This window comes from Camelus dromedarius, chromosome 10 (genome assembly GCF_036321535.1).
Source record: "Camelus dromedarius isolate mCamDro1 chromosome 10, mCamDro1.pat, whole genome shotgun sequence".
In the NCBI taxonomy this organism is placed as follows: Eukaryota; Metazoa; Chordata; class Mammalia; order Artiodactyla; family Camelidae; genus Camelus; species Camelus dromedarius.
The window spans coordinates 77083197-77104283 of record NC_087445.1 but is presented as its reverse complement, the minus strand read 5'-3'; the positions used below and the strand labels follow the sequence as shown (position 1 = coordinate 77104283).

The 21087-nt window shown below is 60.6% G+C and overlaps 1 protein-coding gene across 6 annotated transcripts in view; it reads left to right on the top strand.

Moving 5' to 3' along the window:
* Positions 1 to 21087, top strand: part of VAV2 (vav guanine nucleotide exchange factor 2) — a 167944-nt gene that overhangs the window by 113100 nt on the left and 33757 nt on the right. For all 6 annotated transcript variants that reach the window (XM_064490738.1, XM_064490739.1, XM_064490741.1 and 3 more), the window contains exons 5-8: positions 12405 to 12507; positions 14837 to 14935; positions 16960 to 17028; positions 18238 to 18338. In XM_064490738.1, coding sequence (XP_064346808.1) covers positions 12405 to 12507; positions 14837 to 14935; positions 16960 to 17028; positions 18238 to 18338 — 372 coding nt within the window. The remainder of the gene's footprint in view (positions 1 to 12404; positions 12508 to 14836; positions 14936 to 16959; positions 17029 to 18237; positions 18339 to 21087) is intronic.

Sequence of the window (21087 nt, the reverse complement as noted above, 5' to 3'; positions counted from 1 at the left end):
AGGGACCGCCAGGTGCGCAGGCCTGAAGAACGCTTCCGTTCAGCCAGCCAGCCAGTCGGTCATTGTGTGTGTTCAGCCGCCAACTGGTTACTCCGCACTTTCCGTGTCAGCTCGAGACCAGGAGCTGGAACTGTCAAGGGGAAGGAGGCGTGCCCCTGCCTCCCAGGACCTGGGGTTCCGCGCAGCGGGAGGCGGGGGTGGCCAGAGGGGCGAGCGCGGGCGTCCCCGGAGGAGAGGCGTGCGTCTCCCACGCGGGCCCCTCTCAGGATACTTCCTGGAGGGGCTGCTTCTACCGGGGGGTCTCCAGCCCTCACCGCCCCAGTGGCACCCGGCGGGCTACTGAGGGCCCTGCGGCCGCAGCCCACAGGTGCTGCCCCACGCTGAGGGCCCACCCCTAAAGCCGGCGCACCGTCCGGGCCGCACGCAGGAGTCTGCCTTGTTCCCCAAGCAGCTGCGGGCGTCTCTGGGCAGACCTGGTGCCCGGGCTCTGGCGTGTCCCACCGTGTGGCCTCCGGCGGGTTACCCAGGCTCCGCACCCCGGTTTCCCTGTGTGTAACACCCAGTGTCGGTGTCTGCGGGAGGGTTCGCGGTGGCACTGGGATAGCACGGTGCCCAGTGGGCACACTGCGAGCTCCCAGGCAGGGACGGGGGTCCCTGCCTCCCATTCTACCGGGAATGTGGCCTCTGCAGTTCCCAAGTGGCCACAGCAGTGCTGTCCAATACGGGCCGCCTGGGTGGTTGTAAGTTCTCTTGTAGTCACATTTAAGAGAGAAAGAAACAGGTGAAGTGAATTTTACGAATGTATTTTCACTTAACCCATTGTATCCAAAGCAATGTCTAGCCTGGCGCGTGTTTCAGCACAGCGTTGGGTCTGGAGCAGCTGAGCGTCCCTTTTGCAGAGTGTAGGCGCGGCCCGTCCTCTGGCCCCTGCGGGCAGCCCAGATCTTGATCCAGACAGCACTCCGGGAGCAAGGCAGAGCCCCGGGCTTGAGTGGCTGATCCTGGACTGAGATTCTGCCCTCAAGTGCTCTAAGCTCACTTCTGAGATCACTGAATAATGTATAATCAGATAATAGAGCAGCTGCTCGAAAAAATTAGCACAAAATATTGCCACTTAAAAAACGCTTTATCAAGCAAACTAAGCCCAAAATGAGAGGCCTGTCTTTAAATTGCCCTGCTGATGAGAACCTTGTATTTGCATAATGGCCTATCCCTCCCTGTGACCCCCTGCTTCATTCCGGGTGCTCCCGGGAGCCTGGAGCTGCTCCTTGGTTCTCATACCTGCCCAACTCCTGGGCGGGCCTGGGGTTAGGTGCCTGCACTGGGGGTGCCCCCCACCCAGGACTGGGAGCCAGACTTGCACACAGAAGACCAATGTGCATGAGACAGTTCACCGTGGGAGCCCAGAGTGGGGCTGGGTGACGGCCAGCTCAGAAATCAGGGAAGACTTCTCAGAAGAAGTGACATCCGGGTCTTGGAGCCCACGAGCTGGCGTCCCAGCAGGGGGAGCAGCCTTGCAAAGGCCTGGCAGGGCGTGATGCCCCCGAGAGGGGCTGTAGGGAGTGGTGGGTGGGACTCGCCTGCCCCAGACCCCGGGTTCCCGTCTCAGACGAGGCCTCCTGCACCCTGTGGAGGTGTGGCAGGTTTGAGACACCGTGTGGTGTTTGCAAGAAACCAGAGTCATTCAGGCTCTGTGGCAGTCACGGGGAGGAGCACACCTCGGAAGGCCCGCAGGGACCCCCAGCCGGGCTGGGCCTCAGGGTGGGGCGCCCGGCGTGGAGAGAGGATTTGCCGTCTCTGCTGCTTCAAGAGGGAGCGTCGCGCAGGCCAAGCGGCCGCAGAGGCGAGTGCGTCCCGGCCCCGCGCGGCTCTCACGGCGGCGCTCAGCCCTGCTCTGGGGGAAAGCGTCCGCCCCGGCGGTCCGTGGACCCCTTCCAGCTGGGCGGAGCCACGGTCTGCGGTCGAGGAGCCTGCTCCTGGCCACTGGTCTCTCTGTCCTTGGAACTGAAGTGCTTCTCAGGCTTAAACACATGTGGTCGCGACACAGCAGGGAACGTGATTTATCCGGGAACGATAGCCGTGTGCTTTACTGCATCGTAAAATGACCTTCGCAGCTTTAAATGTGTCATGTTAGCATCGTCTGGGTAATTTTTTAAGCAGCATAAAATGTGGAAGTTTCCCGAGTCACGATGCTGCCTTCAAGGGGATTTGGGCGTCTTCTTGGAGCTGGTCTTCTGTGTCCCTGGGGCGTGAGGTGGGGGTGCACAGGTTTGGGGGGCAGCTGCTTGCTGGGAGGGCGCCGGCCCCTGACTGCAGGGCGCGAGGAACAGTCCCTCTGCCTGACTGTGACCCTCACGCGAGGGAGAGACTCACCCCCACCCCAGCGACCGTGCCTGCCCGCCGCTCCCAGCTGCAAAGAAAGCTCTTAAAAGCTCTCCCCTGCTCCCTCGCATTCACACTGCCTTGTGTGGAAGTTCATTGTCACTCAGGGAGACCCGCACATGTGGGGGAAACCTGCCCTCGTCCCCACCGGGCAAGCCACTGCCTTATTTGGGGCCGGGGTCTTGGGAGAGTCTGGGTCTCAGCTGTGTCTGTTTCTCAGGGACCAAGGGCTGGTAGTCCCGGCCCCAGAGTCACCTAGCCCTCTTTACATTACGTCTCATGTGTTCAACACTGATTTGACACACAGTGGCACTTGAGAAATACTGCTTAAAAAGAAGAGAATAAACATAATGTGCCAGATTTTACTGTAAAAAATCCCGTCATGTACAAAATATCTGCTGTAGTGGTTGCCAAACTCTTATTCATACTACAAAACCCACCCAGAGGTTACCTCCTCCAAGAAGCCATCACCAGCCCCGCCAGGTTGAATGAGGTGCCCCTTCCCCAGAAGATTGAAAAGTCCACCAGGGTTATCTGTCACCGTGTTGTCACTGTCTTCCTGCCCCAGAGGTGAGCTCCCCATGAGGGTCACCCGAAGGGGACAGAGCACAGGAAAAGCAGATAACTTGAGCTTGGCCCTGCACATTGTGATGCAGAGGATGTGCCCGGGGGGCAAAGTCCTGAACATTCGCTCCTATACTGAGGATCCAAGCAGTGGTTCCAGGTACAGCTCAGTGGGTCCCCCTCAGTGCCAGACCCTGGGCCTGAGTTTGACCCCATCACCTCAGCCTTCACAACGACACTGCCAGCTGAGTGGTCCTGCCCCCATTTTGTAGTTGAGGCAGTTAAGCTCAGAGAGGGTGTGTGATTTGCCTGAGGTCACACAGCACACTTGACCTGACACAGGAAGGATTGAAACCCAGAGCCATCTGCTGCTTGGCCATCCTCATCCTTGTGACCAGGTCTGGAGGGTGGGAGACCCCTCTACTGCTGAGCAAGAATCCCTGGAAGAGAGAGTGTCCTGGCAGGAAGCACAGGAGGCACCGCCGGGCAAGCCGAGCCCCCGCGGGGAATCTGGAGGCCACAGCTTGTCTAGCTGTGCTCCCGAATGTGACCTTGGGGGGCCACCTTACCCTCTCTGGCCCCTGCTTTCCCCACCTGTGGGGAGAGAAACCCCTTCCTCGTGTGCTGGGGCAAGGGCCTGCCAAGGGCACGTGAGGCCGCCCTCCCTTGTGTGAGCGGCGCCTTGTCTGTCCGTCTGTCCCCACGTGCAGACCACGCAGCGCACAGCCGGCTCCTCCAGGCCCACCCTCTCTGCCGCCACCACTGACTGGTGTGGACGGAGGTCAGGAGACGTCCGATCTGGTTTCCTAACGACCAGTCACCGGAGGCTGGGTGCCTGCTCCCCAGCGTCGGACGCCCGGGGCCAGGATGCACGTCGCGCCTGTGGGTCCACCGTAAACACAGGCTCGCCAGAGGCAGAAGCGGAGAGTTTGTTTGCTTTTGTCTGATGTTCCTAAGGCGGCGGAGCAGGGACACAGGGGCTCTCTGAGCAGCTGACTTTCTGTAACAAAATCGGGGTAGGCAGGCGAGGCTTCGGGGCGGCCGGGGGCCGCGCGGTGTCTGCGGGAGGTGAGGGAGGCGGGTCCTGTCCCCTCGGGAGGGCAGCAGGCCGCGCTCGGGCCCCCCTCGAGGCTCCCCGGCCACCATGAGGACCAAGATGATGGTCAGGATGTAGCGTCTGTCGGCGCAGCTGCCTTTTGGAAAGCAGCGGGAGTGAAAGGACGAGGTGCAGAGGAGGCCAGAAGGGAGGTTGCCCCCCGGGAACCTGGCCTTGGGGCTGGAGAGGCCGCGGCGTCCCGCCGAAGGGGGAACTGAGGGCTCGCCGAGGCGTGGGCTCACGTGGGCGTGGGTGGCCACGTCCCTGCCATGGTCCAGGACTGCTTTGTTCACAGCGTCCTCCACTCTCTCCTGGACAGCTGGGCAGAGGGGGGCCGCCTCTGACACCCTCGGAAGACAAATCAGTGCCGACACCCGGCTGCACCTGTCTCATCTGCTGTGTTTCAGAGCGTCCGGCTGTGCGGGGCTGACGGCCTCCGTGCACTGCGCGTGGTCCTGGGCTCAATGTCCTCCCACTGCACCCCACCCACCGTCTGGGGGGGCGCGCCGGTCACTTACTGAGCACCTACTGCGTGCTAGGCCTGCACAGGTCGCCGCGCTTTGGCTCATCCTTCCGACGACCCTCCCAGGAGGTTGGACTTTCTCTCGGTTTGCAGACGGGGAAACTGAGGCTTAGGTCCTCCCACTCAGAGTTGTAGAGCCGGGAACCGGCACCTTGGACTCGCCTGACCGCTTCCCCTCTCAGGGTCACTCTCGGGAGAGTCAAGTTCAAATGACGGGAGACCAGGGGTGCCCCGGCCTGAGCTGCGGGAGAAGGGGGCGCCAGCCCTGTGGTCCAGCGTTGATCGGGAGTGGTTGTGCGCAGACGGCTCAGTGCGCCGGGACGTGGAGTTTCTCCGTGAAGCGCAGCTTCTGACAACTTGGAACCTAAAGACGAGGCTCTGTGTGTCCAAGAGATGGTGTGGAGAGAAGCCGGGTGCAGTCAGAGCAACCTGACGCGGTGGGCTCGCACCGGGGCAATTCAGAGGCTCTTTCCGGCTTTGCAGGGTCTTGGGTCCTTCTCAAGGACTGTGGGAGGTTGGGCGGGGGGTTGGGTCAAATGCATCAGGCCCGGATGGGCGGGCGCGACCTCCTTGCCCCTCCCCCGCAGGGCAGTGTGCGGGGGGGCGTGGCGGGAGGCGGGGGGCTGGCTCCGGTTCTGAGGTCCAGGGCACAGCTGGACGCCCGTCAAGCTCGTATCGCAGGAGGAAACAGAGGCCCGGGTCCTCCGCCGCCGGGCTCACCTCCAGGTCACCGCGCTGCGCTCCAGGACACTCAGACTCGCCGGGACCTGATTTTGCACCCCTCCCCTCCCCGCCAGCCCACACCCGCCGGTTGTGTCCGTCAGCAGCCACGGCCGTCAGACGCACTGGGCCCGGCCGGTCACAGCACAGGCTAATCTGCCTGAGCAGGCGCTGAGACCTGCAGCCTGTCCCCTACCCTGTTCTTGGGGGCGACGCCTTCGCTAAGAGTTAGCAGCGCACATGTGGAATTTCCGTGCCAGCATTGGCCAAAGGAACAGAAAACTCTTGGGACCAGAGCTTGTCACCCACGCAAAGAACACTCCTTTATTCTAGAAGCATCTGCGTCTCAGACATACCTGCTGCCCCGACCGTCTCCCCAGCTGGACTGGGACAGACCTCGCTGGTTCCTCTGTCTTCTCTGCATCCCCCACGCCCTACACGCTACCTCCCGGCACAGAGCTCTTCTTAGGAAAAGTGTTGATTAAACCCCTCCAGTCTGATAGTCTCTTCAGCTTAATTGCTGAGTTTAACAGATGTGTTTAATTTTACTTTGTGATTGTGTTTTCATTTCATTTTTTTTCCTTCCCTTTTAAAATTGAAGTGCAGGTGACGTACAATGTAGTGTTAGTTTCTGGCGTACCGCACAGCGATTCAGCTATGCATGTAAATACATACATACCCTTTTTCATTACTTGTTTTCATTTAAAAAAAAACCAACTTCTTTGCTGTTTCTTTTACTTCTCCTTCTCCCCTAATGTGGAACGCGCACAGAACGATATTTTAGTACTACCGTTTTATGACTTCATATAATATGCAGGAACCTATGTTTCTTAGTGTTCATTGGCCTGAATTAAATAATGGTTGGAGAGTATTTTCATAAGTGGAAAGCACTGTAAGTGCGGAGAGCAGGATGGTGAGGGCCCTCATGACTCAAGGGTGAAGTTAGGCCGTTACAGGCGTGACCCCGACCTTCACGTCCGCAGCCTTCAGCCGGCTGTGGGCAACAGACATTTTGTGGAATGGAGAGAGGTGATGGTGTCTGCATTTTTGAGATTTTTCTGTCCCAAGTTCAGATGCCGGAACGCAGCTCTTGGTCTCCTGTTTCTGGCTGCCTATTTTTAACCTCAGCGCCCGGAGTGAATTAGAAGAGGTGAATGGGGTGTGTGAAAATGGACCCTGTGTGAATGACTGTCCTTTGTCTGTATTGATTTTGAGGAAAAGAAACAGCTGAGGTTATAGTGGTGGACATGTGTCTGGGGAGCCACCTGGGTGTACTCCCGGTGTCTCAGTCTGGTGGTCTTGTTCCCTCCGTGAGTACAAAGAAGGGAAAGAAAGTCATCTCTCCCACCCGCAGGAACCTGCCGTTTCTTCAAGGGGCGCTCACCGTGGATGGGACTGGAGAGTTTGTTGTCCTTTGCTGAGGGCACATCTTCATCCATGTGAAAAGCTGCACTCTCACTGGCTTGAGGTGTCAGAGGAAAGAAATTGGGGCTGATAGAACAGCCCAGAAAGTTAGGAGGGGAATGCTGGCAGGGAGGGACCCACAGACCCGAATCTGCTTATATAATCCACCTAAATCCCGGGTTGACCATGAAACTCAGGAAAGTCCCTAAGGTTTCCAGCAAAGAAAAAAAAAAAAAAAAAAGCAGCTGGAAACTTAATTTAGCAGCCATTTCAGCTGCTGCCCACGGCAGGGAAGATGCAGTGTGAAGTCTGGGTCCAGCCAACCAAGTTAACTGTCAGAACAAATATTACACTTCAGGAGAAATAGTCAGATCCAGAGTCCTCGTAATAAATCATTCAGACTGTCCAGCATCCAATAAAAAAAAAAAGCATCCAACTTGCAAAGAAACAAGAATAAGTGAGTCGTAGTCAAGGAAAGAAGGAAACAGGGCAGTGGGAACCCACCTTGAGGTGACTTGGCCTCACAATTGAGCAGCTTTTATAAACATGGTTGGGGACTCCAAGTAAAGTGTGTGCCAAACGAAGGAACAGATGGGGAGCCTCCGTAGAGAAACAGAAACTATTAAAAAAAAAAAAAGGGCCAAATGGAATTTCTCGAACCAAGAAGCATAGTAACTTAAATGAACAGTCACTGTTCATTAATAGGAGATTGCAGGTGGCAGAGGAAAGAGTCATTGAACTTGAAAATAGTTCAGTGGAAGTTGCACACTCCAGATAACAGAGAAAAGGAGATTGGAAAACGTGCAGAGCCTCAGACGTGGGGCGGCGTCAAGTTGTCTAACAGGTATAACCGGAATCCCAGAAGGTGAAGGGAGAGGGAGTAAGCGGGGCAAAAACACGCCTCTCACACCCCGAAGCCTCGGTGGTAAAACTGCAGGATGTCGCCGGGAGAAGCTAAAGGCCCGAATCAACGAAAGTATGTACTGTCTTCATGGATTGGAAGATGATACTGTTACGACGTCAGTTTTCCCCAGATTAAACTGTAGATTCGCCTACAGCTCCTGTTACAATTCCAGCAGTCTCTTTTTTCGTTTAATGGAGAAGGTGACTGTAAAGTTTGTGTGGAAACACAAAGGACTTGAGGATAGTCTAAACAGTCCTATAAACGAACAGAGCTAGAGGATTTACACTCCCTGATTTCAAGATTTTCGACGGGACTAAAGCAATCGAGTGGCATAAGTACAGCTGACTCTACTGAGGGGCCAGAGCACGCCCACGCCCACACCCACGTGCCCGCTGGCTTTTGTCCACGGGATCCAAGCCATCCAATGAGGAAGAGAAAGTGTACAGCAAATTGTTCTGAAACGCCTGGGTATCCACGTGGGGATGGGGACATGCCCCCCAACCCCTACCTCACGCCATACACAAAAACTAATTTGCGATGGATCAGAGACCGGAATATAAACACTGAAACTGTAGAGTTCTTAGAGGGGACATAGGAGAAAATTCCTTGCAGCATGGAAGGAAGCAACGATTTCTAACTCGAGGCACGAAGACTTCTTAGACGGGACACAGGGTAGCATCAGGACACCGAAGAAGAAAACTGCGATAGATTTGTTTTCATTAAAATTCAAAATGAATGCTTATCAAAAGACACCATGAAAAAAATGAGCAGCCATGCCAGAGACTGAAAAAAAAAAATCACAAAACATGTCAGACAAAAGACTTGTATCCATGATATATAAAGAACTCCTAGAATTCAATAAGGAAAAGATAGGTGACCAATCGTTAGAAGTGGAAAAAGTCTCAAGCAAGCCTTCCACCTGGGAAGATGCACAGGTGCGCGTCAGTACATGGGGAAATCCTCAGCGTCATCATTGAGGAAGGAGGTGCAAAATGAAACCGCAGGTGCATTTCACTACATACCCACCCCAGTGGCTAAAATTTAAAAGTCCGGGAAGAGCCAGAGCTGGGGAGGACCAGGAACACCTCGCCGGTGCACGCTGCTTGGGGGGCAGTAGATGCCGCGGCCGCTTTGGGAGAGCGCGTGGCAGTTGCTGATGAAGCTGAACACACCTGCCTGTGATCCGGCCATTCCGCTCCCCGGGGTGGGGGGGGGGGAGGTTCAGTCCACTGAAAGGAAAAGAAGAGGAATGCTCATAGCAGCTTTTACTGAGAACGACCAGAACTCCTCAGGAGGAGAGTGGATGTCAGATTGCAGCACCTTCATAGCATGGATTAGGGCCAGCAGTAAAGAGGAATGACCTGCAGTGGAGGCAACTGCGTGGGTCTCAGAGGTGTGACGTTGAGGGCAAGAGGCCAGACACGGAAGTGGCATGACGCACGTGGCGGCTGGTATGACGTTCTAGAGCAGAGAGAAGTGACCTGTGGTGAGGAGCAGCTGTGGTGGGGGCGGCGACTAGGGGTGGATCCGGGAGGAGGGGGCGTCTCCGGAGATGAGAATGTTCTGTGATGCGGCGGGGTGTGAACTATACCGGTGTGTCTGTCCCCTCGTCAGAACAGTGCGCCTAAGGGTGCACCTCGGTCTATGCAAACCGTCACCAAAACACGGTGAGAAACCTGTGTGAAGGCTTTCTGCCCCGTGCTTAGAACGCAGTGGGAGCTCTGTAGACGTCGGTGTGCCAGGATCTGAGGATGGCGCCAGGAGAGAGGGAGGCGTAGAAGGGCACCTTCCTAGGACCCTGCAGTCCACATGGCTTCCGAGCACCTTTCAAGTCCCTCCCGTCCTGGAAGCTTCTGACCCCTCCAGCCCTCGCTGTCCTCTCCCTCCTAGAAATACTGCAGCTCTTGCTCGGGCTCCTCATGGGTCAGGTGCCCGCCTCACCCCAAGATCAACAGATCGCCTCTTGTATTTCTCTGAAGAGCCCTCAGTGCCCACGTCATCGGGGACTCGGCCAATGAAAGCAGGGGACCCGTCCACCTGACCGGGAGGCCCCGGAACAGGAACACGGCTTCTGCAAGACCGTGGCCAGTTCCCACATGTCCGCCCCGGCCTCCCCACCCCACGACGGAGAGCCTGAGTTCCTCTGGGAGATGAGCGAGTTGCATCTCGGGCCCTGATTCTGGCTGCCTGGTGGTGGGGGCGGCACGGAGGCCTTTGCTGAAAGGGATTCCGAGCTGGGTGGGATGGAATCCTAGGATCAACTAGGGTGCTTCCCGAAACGTGGGGTGAGAACGGGGGCTCCTGGGCTGGCGGATTGCCGTTGCTGCACCGGTGACCTGGAGGACCCTTTCCAGGCTGGCATTGTCATTTTTATTCATTTCATCGGCTCTTCAACTGTTTGACTGTCATGCACCCCACCACCTTCCTTCCACCAGCCCATCAGAGCAAAGCCGATGTCTGTCTCCGTACCTGACGAACAGCCTGATGTGCCTTCGGGGTGTCTAGGTTAGCAGCCCAGGAGCTTCCCTGTCTCCCCTCTGTTCCACGCTGTCGGGATCCTCGATGGGGCCTCTGTCACCAGCCTCGCTTGGCTGCAAGACAGAAATCCGGGGTGTCTGAAACCCAGTGGAAGGGACCCCTGCAGGGACTTGCCTGGACCCCAGGAACCTGGCAGGCAGAGCTGCGGGAGCTGTTTCCTTTGGGGACAGCATCTGGAGAGGCGGGGGTGGTTTGTGTCAACATAAGTGACCGTTCCCTAGGCCTGCCTTGGGGGACGGACCTCCGAGACGGGGAATGAGCAAATCCAGGAGTTGCAGATGCTCCTCCTTGCCTTCTCGTTGGTTCCAGCGGGAGCGGGGAGGCTCTGTCACCGTCTGGGTACTGATCTGCACCCCAGGATGCGTTCTCAGGACTGCCGACATCCACATGCTCATCCTGCGGTGGAGGGCGGACGGGAGAGGGTGAGGACCAGCCTGACTGAGCTCCCCTCACCTCTCCTGGTAGCTGCTGGGGCCTCGGTGAGACTTTCATCTGAGACGGCCGGTGCTCTCCACCGCCAAGGGTCTGTGAGGTTGAAAAGCAGACATGTTTTCCGGTGCCTGACACGTGCATTGGGGTCCGAAGTGTCTTGTCAGTGGGTGGGCGGCTGTCACATCGTAGTTACAGGGGTCCGGCGGCTGGTCCGGCACAACGTGACCTGGCTTTGTCCTCTGGCCAGCTTTTGGCTTCCTCACACCTGGAGTGGCTGTAGAGCGTAGAGGGAAGGACCCCAAAGCAGCCCCTCGCTCATCAGCCGCCTGTGGAGGTCTCACCAAGATGGGAGCTGGCCCAGCCCCGGAACCGCCCAGAGAGAAGTCCAGATGCACCTGCCCACAGCCCCACTGCAGCTCGGTCCCACGCGGAGGCGTCCAGGGCGCTCTGGGGAGACCAGACCCCTCCGGCCGGGAAGGCCTTCCTTGAATACAACATGCCCTCCCTGTCCGCTAGATTTTCAGCGCTCTCTTCCCACCCACCCCGCCCGCCCCAGCCTATAGAATGACAGTTAATATTCAAAAGCTGGGTGTGGGGTGGGGCCAGGAACCCATTCCTAAGAGAGGGTGGTGTCATTTCTGCCCTGGCCTCCGACCCTCCCCGTCCCTGGGACTCCGGCTCTGCCGGTGGGGAGGGGGCTGCTCCACCTCATTCTGACGCCTTTCGGAAGGGAACTGTGCCGGGCCTGCTCCGGGCCAGGCCGTGGGGTGTGTCCTCGCACAGAGAGGTGCGTGGGACTGGCACGGGCCTCCAGGGTGACTGGCCTGGAGCACAGCTGCGCTGAGGACGGACCCCACGGCAGACTGAACTGCTGGCCGCCCCGGGCCCAGTGTGGCTCCCGTCCCTTAGCCCCAGGCCAGAGTGACCCTCACGGCATGGGGGGCGGTTTGTGCCGGCCCCGCGGGAACTGGTGGGTGGTTCGGTCGGCTCGTGCGCTGATTCGGTGAAATGTTTACCGAGTACCTCCTTGGGTCAGGCGTGGAGGTCAGCGGGATTAAGAAGCGGGGTTTCGCCTGGGGAAGAGGCAGGCTTATCCACGGGCACTTACAGAGCAGGTGCAGAAGCGGTGAGAGGGGTGCACTTCGTACAGGAGTGTCAGGGAGAGTCCCGGGTCGCAGACCGGGCGGTGGAGCCCCGAAGGCCTCTTGGGGGAGGTGTCCGATGACCTAAGTCTTGCAGATCAGAGGGGATGACTTGCTGGCAAGATCATGAGCTGAAACAAAGGTTTATTACTGAACTACAAATTAAGCAGTGGCTTCCTTGCTGGGTTGGTGAGTCCCGTCACAAACTTCATGCCCCTCTGCTCTGCTTCTTTACCGCCTGGAAGGGAAGATGCTCACGTGTGAGCTCTGCACTTTGACCTTCATGCTTCCTCTGCGAGGGCTGGGGGACCCTGGGCTGAGCCAGGAGTACTCGGGCCTCCAGGTCACAGGTGTGGGCCCCGGGAGACGGGAGCGCAGGCCCCAGGCTGGGCACGCCTGTTGACTGGCTGTGCAAAGATTTCCCAGGGCGGTGTCTCACCTCCGGTCCCCCCTGGCGTGTGGCCCCTGCATTTACTCAAGGGCTGCAGAAGCTGGGCGTGGTCACGGTGGGACCTTCTAGAAGCGCGGCAGGAAGGGCACCATATGCTCCCCAGGCTGCCCGAGTGAAACTCACAGACACCCGGGAGGCAGGTGGTGCGCCCTGTCCTTAGACCAGGGGACCGAGGCCGAGAGGGAGGGAGGGGCTCACGGTGGCACTGACGGCCGCTCAGCCCTCCGACCTGCTTCCCCCCTGTGCAGCGAGCACGACGTGGGGGAGGACATCTATGACTGCGTCCCGTGCGAGGATGAAGGGGACGACATCTACGAGGACATCATCAAGGTGGAGGTGCAGCAGCCCATGGTGAGCCCCTGCGCGCCCCACCCGCCCCGCGCCGCGCCCCGCCCACCCCGTGCCACGCCCCGCCCGCCCCGCGCCGCCGTCACAGCCTCTGCGCCGACCCCAGCGTCTGAGCCGGCAGGAAGCTGCACCGGGTCCTCCCCGGCCCCCACGGGGGTCCTCCCCTCGGGCCAGTCGGCCAGGAGCCCTTCTTCCCTCTGAAATGTTCTAGGGAGACTGTGACCGCCCCGGCACGACACCTCCCCAGACGCGTGGCCGTGGAAGTCTCTGAAGGGCGCGCGGGGCTCGTGGTCCTGCCCAGGGAGCCCAGGCAGTGACTTCTGCTGGTCTCAGCAGCACGCACCCCTCCGCCCCTTTGTGCAGGGAGCGGCGAGCCGCCCTCGGCTCGGTTAGCCAGCTGCGTGTCTTTCAGGAGCGGGTGCTTCTTCCCAACGGGCGCTGGCTAATCGTCTCTCGGACGCCCGTCTGCTGCAGCTCCATTGTGTCGCCCACAGCTGCCGAGCGGTGGGGGGGGGGGAGAGGGGGTGGCCCTGCTGGGCCAGGATGGGGGGCGGGGACCTGGTGGGGCGGGCGACAGCCCCCTCACACCCCCAGGCTCCTGGGGGCGGCCGAGATGCCGCTTGCCAACTGCAGAGGCTTTTGGTACCATTTGTTTTCACCCAAGAAATGGGGGAAATTTCTCAGAAAGCAAGTTTCAGTGTTTTCCGTTGGTGTGGGAGTAACCAGCTGGGGATGGAGAAGCAGAATTCTGGGAGACAGCTCCCACAGGCCTTTCAGAGGGTCCCCCGTGCCGGGAGAGGGGCAGGGGTGTTGGACGGCGGCTCACAGCCTCCAGACTCTGCCGTCAAGGACGGTTTTCTCATGTGGCCTCTCATGTGGCTGAAGGGGGTTTTCTTCTCCATAGGTGCTAGGGATCTCGCTCCGGAGGCAGCTGTGGGTCTGTGACCCCTGGTCTGCCCTCTCCCGGGCAGCCTTGCAGTGGGCAGCCCTGCTCCCGAGCCTTCCAGGGGAGTGGGCCACGTGGGCTGGAAGGCCAGGCTGGTGCCTGGCTGCAGGCGGCCCTGCTTAGCCTCCCTGGAGCTGCCCTGAAAGGCCGGCCTTCTGTCTTTGGCAGCAAGCTTGAGACAGGCCACCACACCCCCCGGGCCCTTTGGGACCTTGCTGTCCTGCGGGTCAAGCAAGGGCGTGTGGTGTAGAGTCCTGGGTGGCTGTCTTGGGGACCCCCCCCCAGCCATGCAGACTCCCGAGAGACCCCGTCCGCCCGGCCTGTGGAGGCCCTGGGGGTTGCTCCCCAGAGCCTGCTGCTGTCCCTGGTCCTGAAGGTACACGGCAGGACCTGCGGGGCTGGGGCAGATGCCCGCCTGTGTGCTGGGGACAGGCCCACGTCCCACCTGCCCTGTGCTGCTTTGGCTCCCAATGCTCGGTGCTGGGCCCACGAGCTGTCCTGTCTGTCCAGGCAGGGTGGGCCTCCGGCCGCCCACCAGGTCCTCTGACATAAAACAGCTGTTTTATTTCCTCCCCTCTCACGTCTGGGGCTCTCTGAACAGTCTAAGTGGGAGACACGAGGAAGGATGGTGTTTCCAAAGGAGGATAAAGCCAGGGGGTGGCAGGTGCCACTCTCGGACCCCACCCAAGGGGAAGCTGCCCCGTGCTCAGTCCCGGTGCTGTCCGCCGACCCCACCCAGCCAGGCCGATGCGCGGAGGGTGTGGTGTGGCCTCTGGGGCCGCTGGCTAAGTGTGCAGCCCCCTGGTCTCCCCAAGCACAGCGTGAGTAAGAAGAAGCACTGCTAACTGGCTCTTTCTGCTGTTTCCTCCTTCACGCTTTCAGATTAGATACATGCAGGTAAGTGGCAGGTGGAGGGAGGCCGGGCTAAGTCCTGCCAGCGCCGCCTTCCTCCACCTTCAGGGAGGTCTCAGACCCCTTTGAAACAACTCAGGACCCTGGTACACACATCCTTACACAGTTTTGGGGGTCCTGGGCCCTCAGTGCCGCGTTCCCAGGCCGAGCCGGGCTTCGGGCCTTGGGAAGGTGTGATGTGCCCGCCTGCACATGCTGGAGGGGGTCGCTTCTGAGGGCCTCACGCCGGTCTGGTGGAGACCGAGATTCAGAAGTCTCTGGCTGGTCCTCTGCACTGTCACCGGGTGCCAGGCTCACGCCACGTTCCCTGCCCGTGCCTCAGTTTCCTCCGCTGCAGAAGGGAGGCAAGGGCCTGCCTGTCCCGCCTCCCGCCTGGCTGCACCCTTGCAGCTCGGCGACCCCACGGCCGGGCCTGGGCGTCAGCAGGCGGTGGGCCTGGCGGGTCCTGGCTCACGTCCCGTGTCCTTCCTCTAGAAAATGGGAATGACAGAGGACGACAAGAGGAACTGCTGCTTGCTGGAGATTCAGGAGACCGAGGCCAAGTACTGCCGGACCCTGGAGGACATTGAGAAGGTGGGCGTGGGCCTCGGCCGCCACCTCGCAGCCACCAGGTCCCCATCTCCCGGGGGTGCTGTCTTCTCCAGGCAGGGGCGACGGTGGTGGAGGGGGCGCGCAGTGGCCCTCTCGGTTTCGTAGCCAAAAAGGAGGTCGCCCTCACCTTTCCTCTGCCCTCTGCCCTCCCCGCAAGCTCCATGCGGGTCAGTTTCCGTGTCGGCCGCCACGTCGGCCGGGGTCCCACCTCCCGTCCCTCAGCCTCAGCTCCAGCTCTGGACTGTCCTGAGCGGGTCTCTGCAGTTCTTTCCAGCCTAAACCCAGCGTCATTACGGCTCATTTCTTTATGTTTACGCCCTCACCCAGAGCTAAGCGCCTTCTGTATACTCTCAGCCAGGCCAAGCCCTGAGCTAAGCTCCTTATACATATCTTCTCAGCTGGGCGCTCTGCACCCGGCCTCCCCTCTGTAAGTGGGAGACAGCAGTGCCCCCTGTAGGTGGCTGTGAGTGGCCTGCACCTGGGACATTGCTGGGCCCGATGACATGAGTCTTTGGAACCCCCGTGGCTGACCCTGCATTCCCCTGAATGGCTGGTCAGTGCTGTCTCCCCGCCGGCCTGCCCAGTTCCTGCTGGACCACAGGTGGGCCTCCTCCCCTGCCCCATCCTGGCCTCCAGTGGGCGCTGGCTTGATGCCATTTCCCTGTCACTTGGGCGTCCTCACTGCCAGCTGCTAGTGCTTACTGGGGTGAAGGAAGCAGGATCGTTCTTGAGGTAGAACCTTCCTGCCTAGCCCGGGTTACAGTGCAGGGCCACCTGTGGCCGTGATGGGGATACCAAAGGGGTCCCCACTGTTTAGGGCCCTGTGGAGCCTCCAGCCAGGAGTCCTAAGATGCCCCTTGGCCCCAGGTCTCTGACCTTTCCCCTCCTCCTGCCCCACCCAACCCTCGCCCTTCAGGCCCCCGCCCTTCAGCCTTTCTGCAGACACGTCATCCCAGCTGCACCCTGCCCACCCCTCCCCCAGCAGACCCTCTCCTTCCAGTCCGGCTCCCAGGTCAGCTCCTTCCAGGGCCCTGCAGGCTCTACACAGCCCGAGTCCCGTGGCAGAAAAACTGTCTCCACCCCTGGAACGCGGCCTTGGAGGGCAGGCGCAGCCCGTGGCGGGCACAGTGCACGTCGGGGGTTGAGCTCGGGGCGTGTGGTATGCTGGGCACTCTTGGGGATAACCATGTTTGTAATCCTCCCCTAACCACCCCAGGGGACACTGCTGTCCCCATGTCACAGGTGAGGAAACCGAGCCGGACAGGCCAGTGCCCGCACAGTGGCCCAGAATCGGTCCAGGGGGCAGGACCCTGCCGGAGAAGGGGCAGAGAGAGGGGAGGGTTCCTGCAGGGGCTTCCGGGGCAGGGGCTGAGCTCCACGTGTGGGCACCTCGTCCGAGTTTGGGCTCAGAGCCTCGGGCAGAAGCGCCCCCGCCACTGGGGGCTTACGGGGCTGGGCAGCACCTCTTCTGATGGCAGGCTTAGGGGTACACTCCGGAGTGCAGACTCGGGAACTAGTGGGCATCGTGGCCCTGTCTCCATCCTAAGGTAGACCCCTGGGAGATGCCCCCTCCTCCCGGGGAGCCCCAGCAGCAACGGCAAAGCCCAGCCAGGGTTCTGTAGGGTTGAGGTCCAGTGGCTCGTGCGCGGGGCCCTCCATGCAGCCTGCCCCCCCGGTGGGGTGTGTGCTTGCCTGGATGCTCAGGCCGGATCCCACCCGGGCCCGCACGTCCCGCACTGCGCTCGCCCTGCAGAGTGGTGCTCGGATCTCCCCAGAAGGCACGCGCTCTCCGGTCAGCACTGAGCTGTGTGTCGGGCTGAGGAGCTGTCCTGCGGGGAGCCCAGTCCGGCGACCCTTGACGGGGGAACTGCGGCACCACGGGATGCTGCCTGCCGGTCACCCGTCTGCTCGGAGGGTGTTGGAGCCCCTCCCACTGGGGACTGTGGCCTGGAAGGTGATTGGTGTCCCCTAGGGCGAGACGGCAGTGATGGGGTTCTCTCTTCCAGAACTACATGACCCCCCTGAGGCTGGTGCTGAGCCCGGCGGACATGGCAGCCGTCTTCATCAACCTGGAGGTGAGGAGCCCCCCACCCCAGCTTGCCGCGTGCAGGCTGTGGTTCCTGAGCTGCTGGGGCTTCAGGCCAGCTCCAGCCTGACCATCCCCAGGGGTCCCCGAGGGCTGATCCCTGGGGGTCCGGGAGGGCTGGTTCTTGCCAGTTGCATGATTGGTCCTGGCTAAAGGGTGTTTTGGGGGCCGACAGATGGGAAGAGAGCGGCCACCCTTCCCTCCAGAGTCTTTGGTTTTAGGAGATGGGAGATTCTGGGCGCTTCCCCCGCCCTCTGCCTGTGCTGGCGGCACATCTCAGACGCACTCACCCTGGAGAAAGCGTGAGCTTTTGTCAGCAGCCAGAGAGAAATGTGCCCGCCTCACCTCGCTGGGCAGAGACCTAGCCCTGTGCTGCTCTGCGGAGCCTAAGCACGGGCACGGGACAGCGAGTCCTTGTGAGGAGGCCCCCCGTGGCGCGGTCGGCAGAGCAGGGCGGCTGCACGTGGCTGGGCTTCCCCTGGGGGCCCTGGCCCTGCTCCCTGCAGGATGCCAGCAGCTGGTGTGGCAGCCTCCGTGGCTCCCCGGCCCCTCATCAGCTCCGGGGGCGGGCGCTGCTCACCTCCTGGCGAGGCTGATGCAGACCCTGGATTTTCATGCCCTCTGTGCTCCCGACCTGGGGTTCATCCTGCCATGAACAGTGGCAAAAATGACCATAGGCAGAATGGGGGCCCAGGTGGGGGACTGGGGGGCCGTGGGGTTGCCTGCGTTCATCCGCCTGCTCTGTAAGTGGGACACACTTCTCCGGGGCTGATGCCCTGACTCCTCGGTGGGGAGACTTCATCCCTCTGAGCCTGTGGGCCTGGGCCCCACCGTGGCCCCTTCACTCCCTCGCACAGCGGGCGGGTCCCCAGGATGCTGGCTGGGGACACTGTCCCTTTCTGGCAACAGAGCCTGCCTGGGGTCGGGTACCACATGTCTGGACAGGCTGATGCGGGCTGCAGACGGCTGCTCTCAGACTGCGGTGGGGCTTCCATGAGCTCAGGGCTCCGTGCACGCCCATCACCAAGCACCTTCTAGTGAACAGCACAGGGCGTTTCTGTGGAGGGTGCACCCTCTGCCCGGCCGCTCGCATGACATCCTTAATCAGAACAACAGATCTGGATGAGTGTGACTGAAGAGCGTGTGTGCTCTCCCAGCCCCCGTGCCTGTTCACGCACCTACTGCTTTTCCGTCCCAGGATGTCATTAAGGTGCATCACAGTTTCCTGAGGGCCATCGACGTGTCCATGATGGCGGGGGGCAGCACTCTGGCCAAGGTCTTCCTGGACTTCAAGGAAAGGTGAGTGGCAGGCCTGCCCTGCCGCCCTCCCTGTCTGCAGGGCCTCAGGAGCTTCCAGGCGTCCCTTTGGTTCTGCCCCGGGGTCGGGGCAGAGCTGGCAGGGCCACTTCACCCAGTTTACGGCGTGTGGTGGTGTCTGAGGTGGGGGCGGCGCCCGCCACCCCGTCCTCACTTGTAAACTGCCCTCACAGCCTGGATGGGAGGGGCCGCTCGGGGGTCCCGCAGCCCCTCCACCTCTATTCCTGGGGGTCTCGGTAGCTGATGGGCATCGAGCCATCACGGTGCCCCTGCTGCGCTCCAGGCCCCGGGGACACTGGGCTCTGGGACAGTCTGTCCCTGAGTGCTGGGCCCGGGTTGGGGGTGGCATGGAGCAGCTGTGCAGGCCTGAGAGAGGGGTCGGGGCTGCAGGGGGACTGGCTGAGAGCCCAGGCTCCGGGTCCTCAGGGCCGAGGCCAAGCCCCTCTTCCTTGCCCGTGGGTGACACTGCACCCTGGCTTCTTCGTCGGTCGGTCAGGGACAAGGATGGTGTCTGTGCCACTCTGTGCTGTGAGGGTGCACAGAGGGCAGTCCTGGGCTGTGAGCACGCCGGTCCACACCCAGCGAAGGCCTGGCGGGCGGAGGGGCCGGACCTGGGTGTCCAGGCCGGGCTGCACGCGGCAGCTGTGGATGTGCAGCTGTCCTGGCAGAAATCAGCTTCAGCCCTGGACATAGGGGGACAGTGGTTCTGGGGCCGTGATGCACAGAGCCCTAGTCTCGTCCGGCTCCCGGCAGCTTCGGGGCAAATGTCCGTGGAGCCTGAGGGGCTGAAGATGATCTCGTCAGAATCCCAGGTGATCCCCCACCCCCAGCTGGTGCCCAGGTGGTCAGGCTGAGTCTAGATGAGGAGAGGGCCCAGCCTCCATCCCGCCAGAAGGTCAGCCCTGGTAACTGTGCCCGCGAGTGAGTGGGACCCTCGTCCAGAATCACACTGTTGACGCAGGAGGGTGACAGCTCCTGGGAACCACTGCAGGGACTTTTTTTTTTTTTTTTTAAACTGCATTGCTGTTTTGTGGTCTCCGTTAGTCTATGTGATTCTTCGCCTTAAACCAGCCCCTCTGTCCCCCGAGTTGATGGCAGGGGTGCCGAGCCAGCCTTCTGTTCTCCACAATGTCTTGCTGGAGCCTGGTGGGGGAGGACTGGGATTCTGGAAGCTTCCGACCAGGTGTGAGGGGACAGCTGTCAGGCTGGCTCTGCTGTCCCAATGGAGGCCTTGGCCCCTGCTTCCCTCTCTCACACCCCAGCAGCTGGTTCTCCGAGACTGGGCTGCTGACGGGGATGAAGCCAGTCTACGCAGAGTGCTCGCAAGATGCCGGTGTTGCAGGGGGCGGGGGGGAGATGGTGGGTTCAGCGGCTGGCGTCTCAAGGGATCCATCAGGAGATGGCACCTCGCTTTCTGTCCCTTGTAGAATCTCTGAAGGAGCTGGAAGGTTCTCCCTTCGTGGTTCCTCTGCCTGGCTGCTCAGCAGAGCCACCTGAGAGCTTGTTAAAAATACTGATTCCTGGGGTCTGATGGGGGGTCGGGGTCCTGGGAGCTGGAGGAGGCCCCCCGGGGGCTGGTGGGGCCGTGGCTCCATCCCGTCCTCCTCTGCAGGAGCGCCCCCTGCACTGCCCACCAGGTCCCTCAGCTCAGCTCAGCTCACAGCCCTCCCTGCCCAGGGGCCGGGTTCTCAGGTGCTCTCCCCAGGTGTCCTGAAGCCCCAGGCAAGGAGCTGTGTCCCCCGGAGCAGGCACGGTTCCTCAAGCCTGCTCCCTAAGGGGCCGTGGTCGGGGAGCTCCTGGGGCCATGAGGGAGCCAGCAGTGCCCGCGGACAGGTGGCAGCAGCAGGTGGGCGCGTGCCAGCGGCCCCAGGGGTGGGGATGCGGGTGGGGCTGGGCGTCAGGCTGGCTCCCTAGCCTGCCATCTGCCCCCGGTGAGGTTTTCCTCTCCCCTGGCTGCGAGCCCACGGGCCAGGCGGGCCCATGGAGCCCGGCTGGTGGACTTGAGCTGCCGTCAGATTCACCCTCGCCCAGGTGGCGGGCATGGCGGACACTTCCCAGCCCCTCTTGAGTGCTGCTCCTTGGCTGTGGGGTGCGGGTGGGACACAAGGCTGAAGCCGGACTGGCTCTGAGGCCCGGTGACCAGGCTGGAGGGCAGGAATGGCACAGATGGACGGCCTGCCTGCCCCCGGGACCCTCCACCTCCCCGGCACACGGGCTCGGCTGCCCGTCCCGTCCCGCGATCCAGTGTGCTTTAGGCCCAGTGCCATCCTCTGTACACAACCTTGGGCTGACCTGCCCCCGGGTCTCCTTTCCACCTTTGAGCATTGCGGTGAGCGGAGTGCATCCTGGCACCAGGAGCTCTGCTGACAGTCACCGTCCAGCCAGGCGTCGGGGGCTCAGCCCTCTTGTCGGGGTCCCTTTGGGAGCGGGGGTGGCTGTATTTCATCAGAGCTCATTTGCCAAAATCACTGTGTCCATCCCAGTGTCCACCTTTTCTGTCGCCTCCCTTTTTTAAATTGAAATATAGTCAGTTTACAATGTTGTGTCAGTTTCTGGTGTACAGCACAGTGTTTCAGTCACACATGTACATACATCTATTCATTTTCATGTCCTTTTTCATGATGGGTTACTGTAAGATACTAAATATATACCGTAGAAACTTATTTATCTATTTTATATATAGTTTAGTACTTGCAAATCTTGAACTCCCAGTTTATCCCTTCCCACTCCC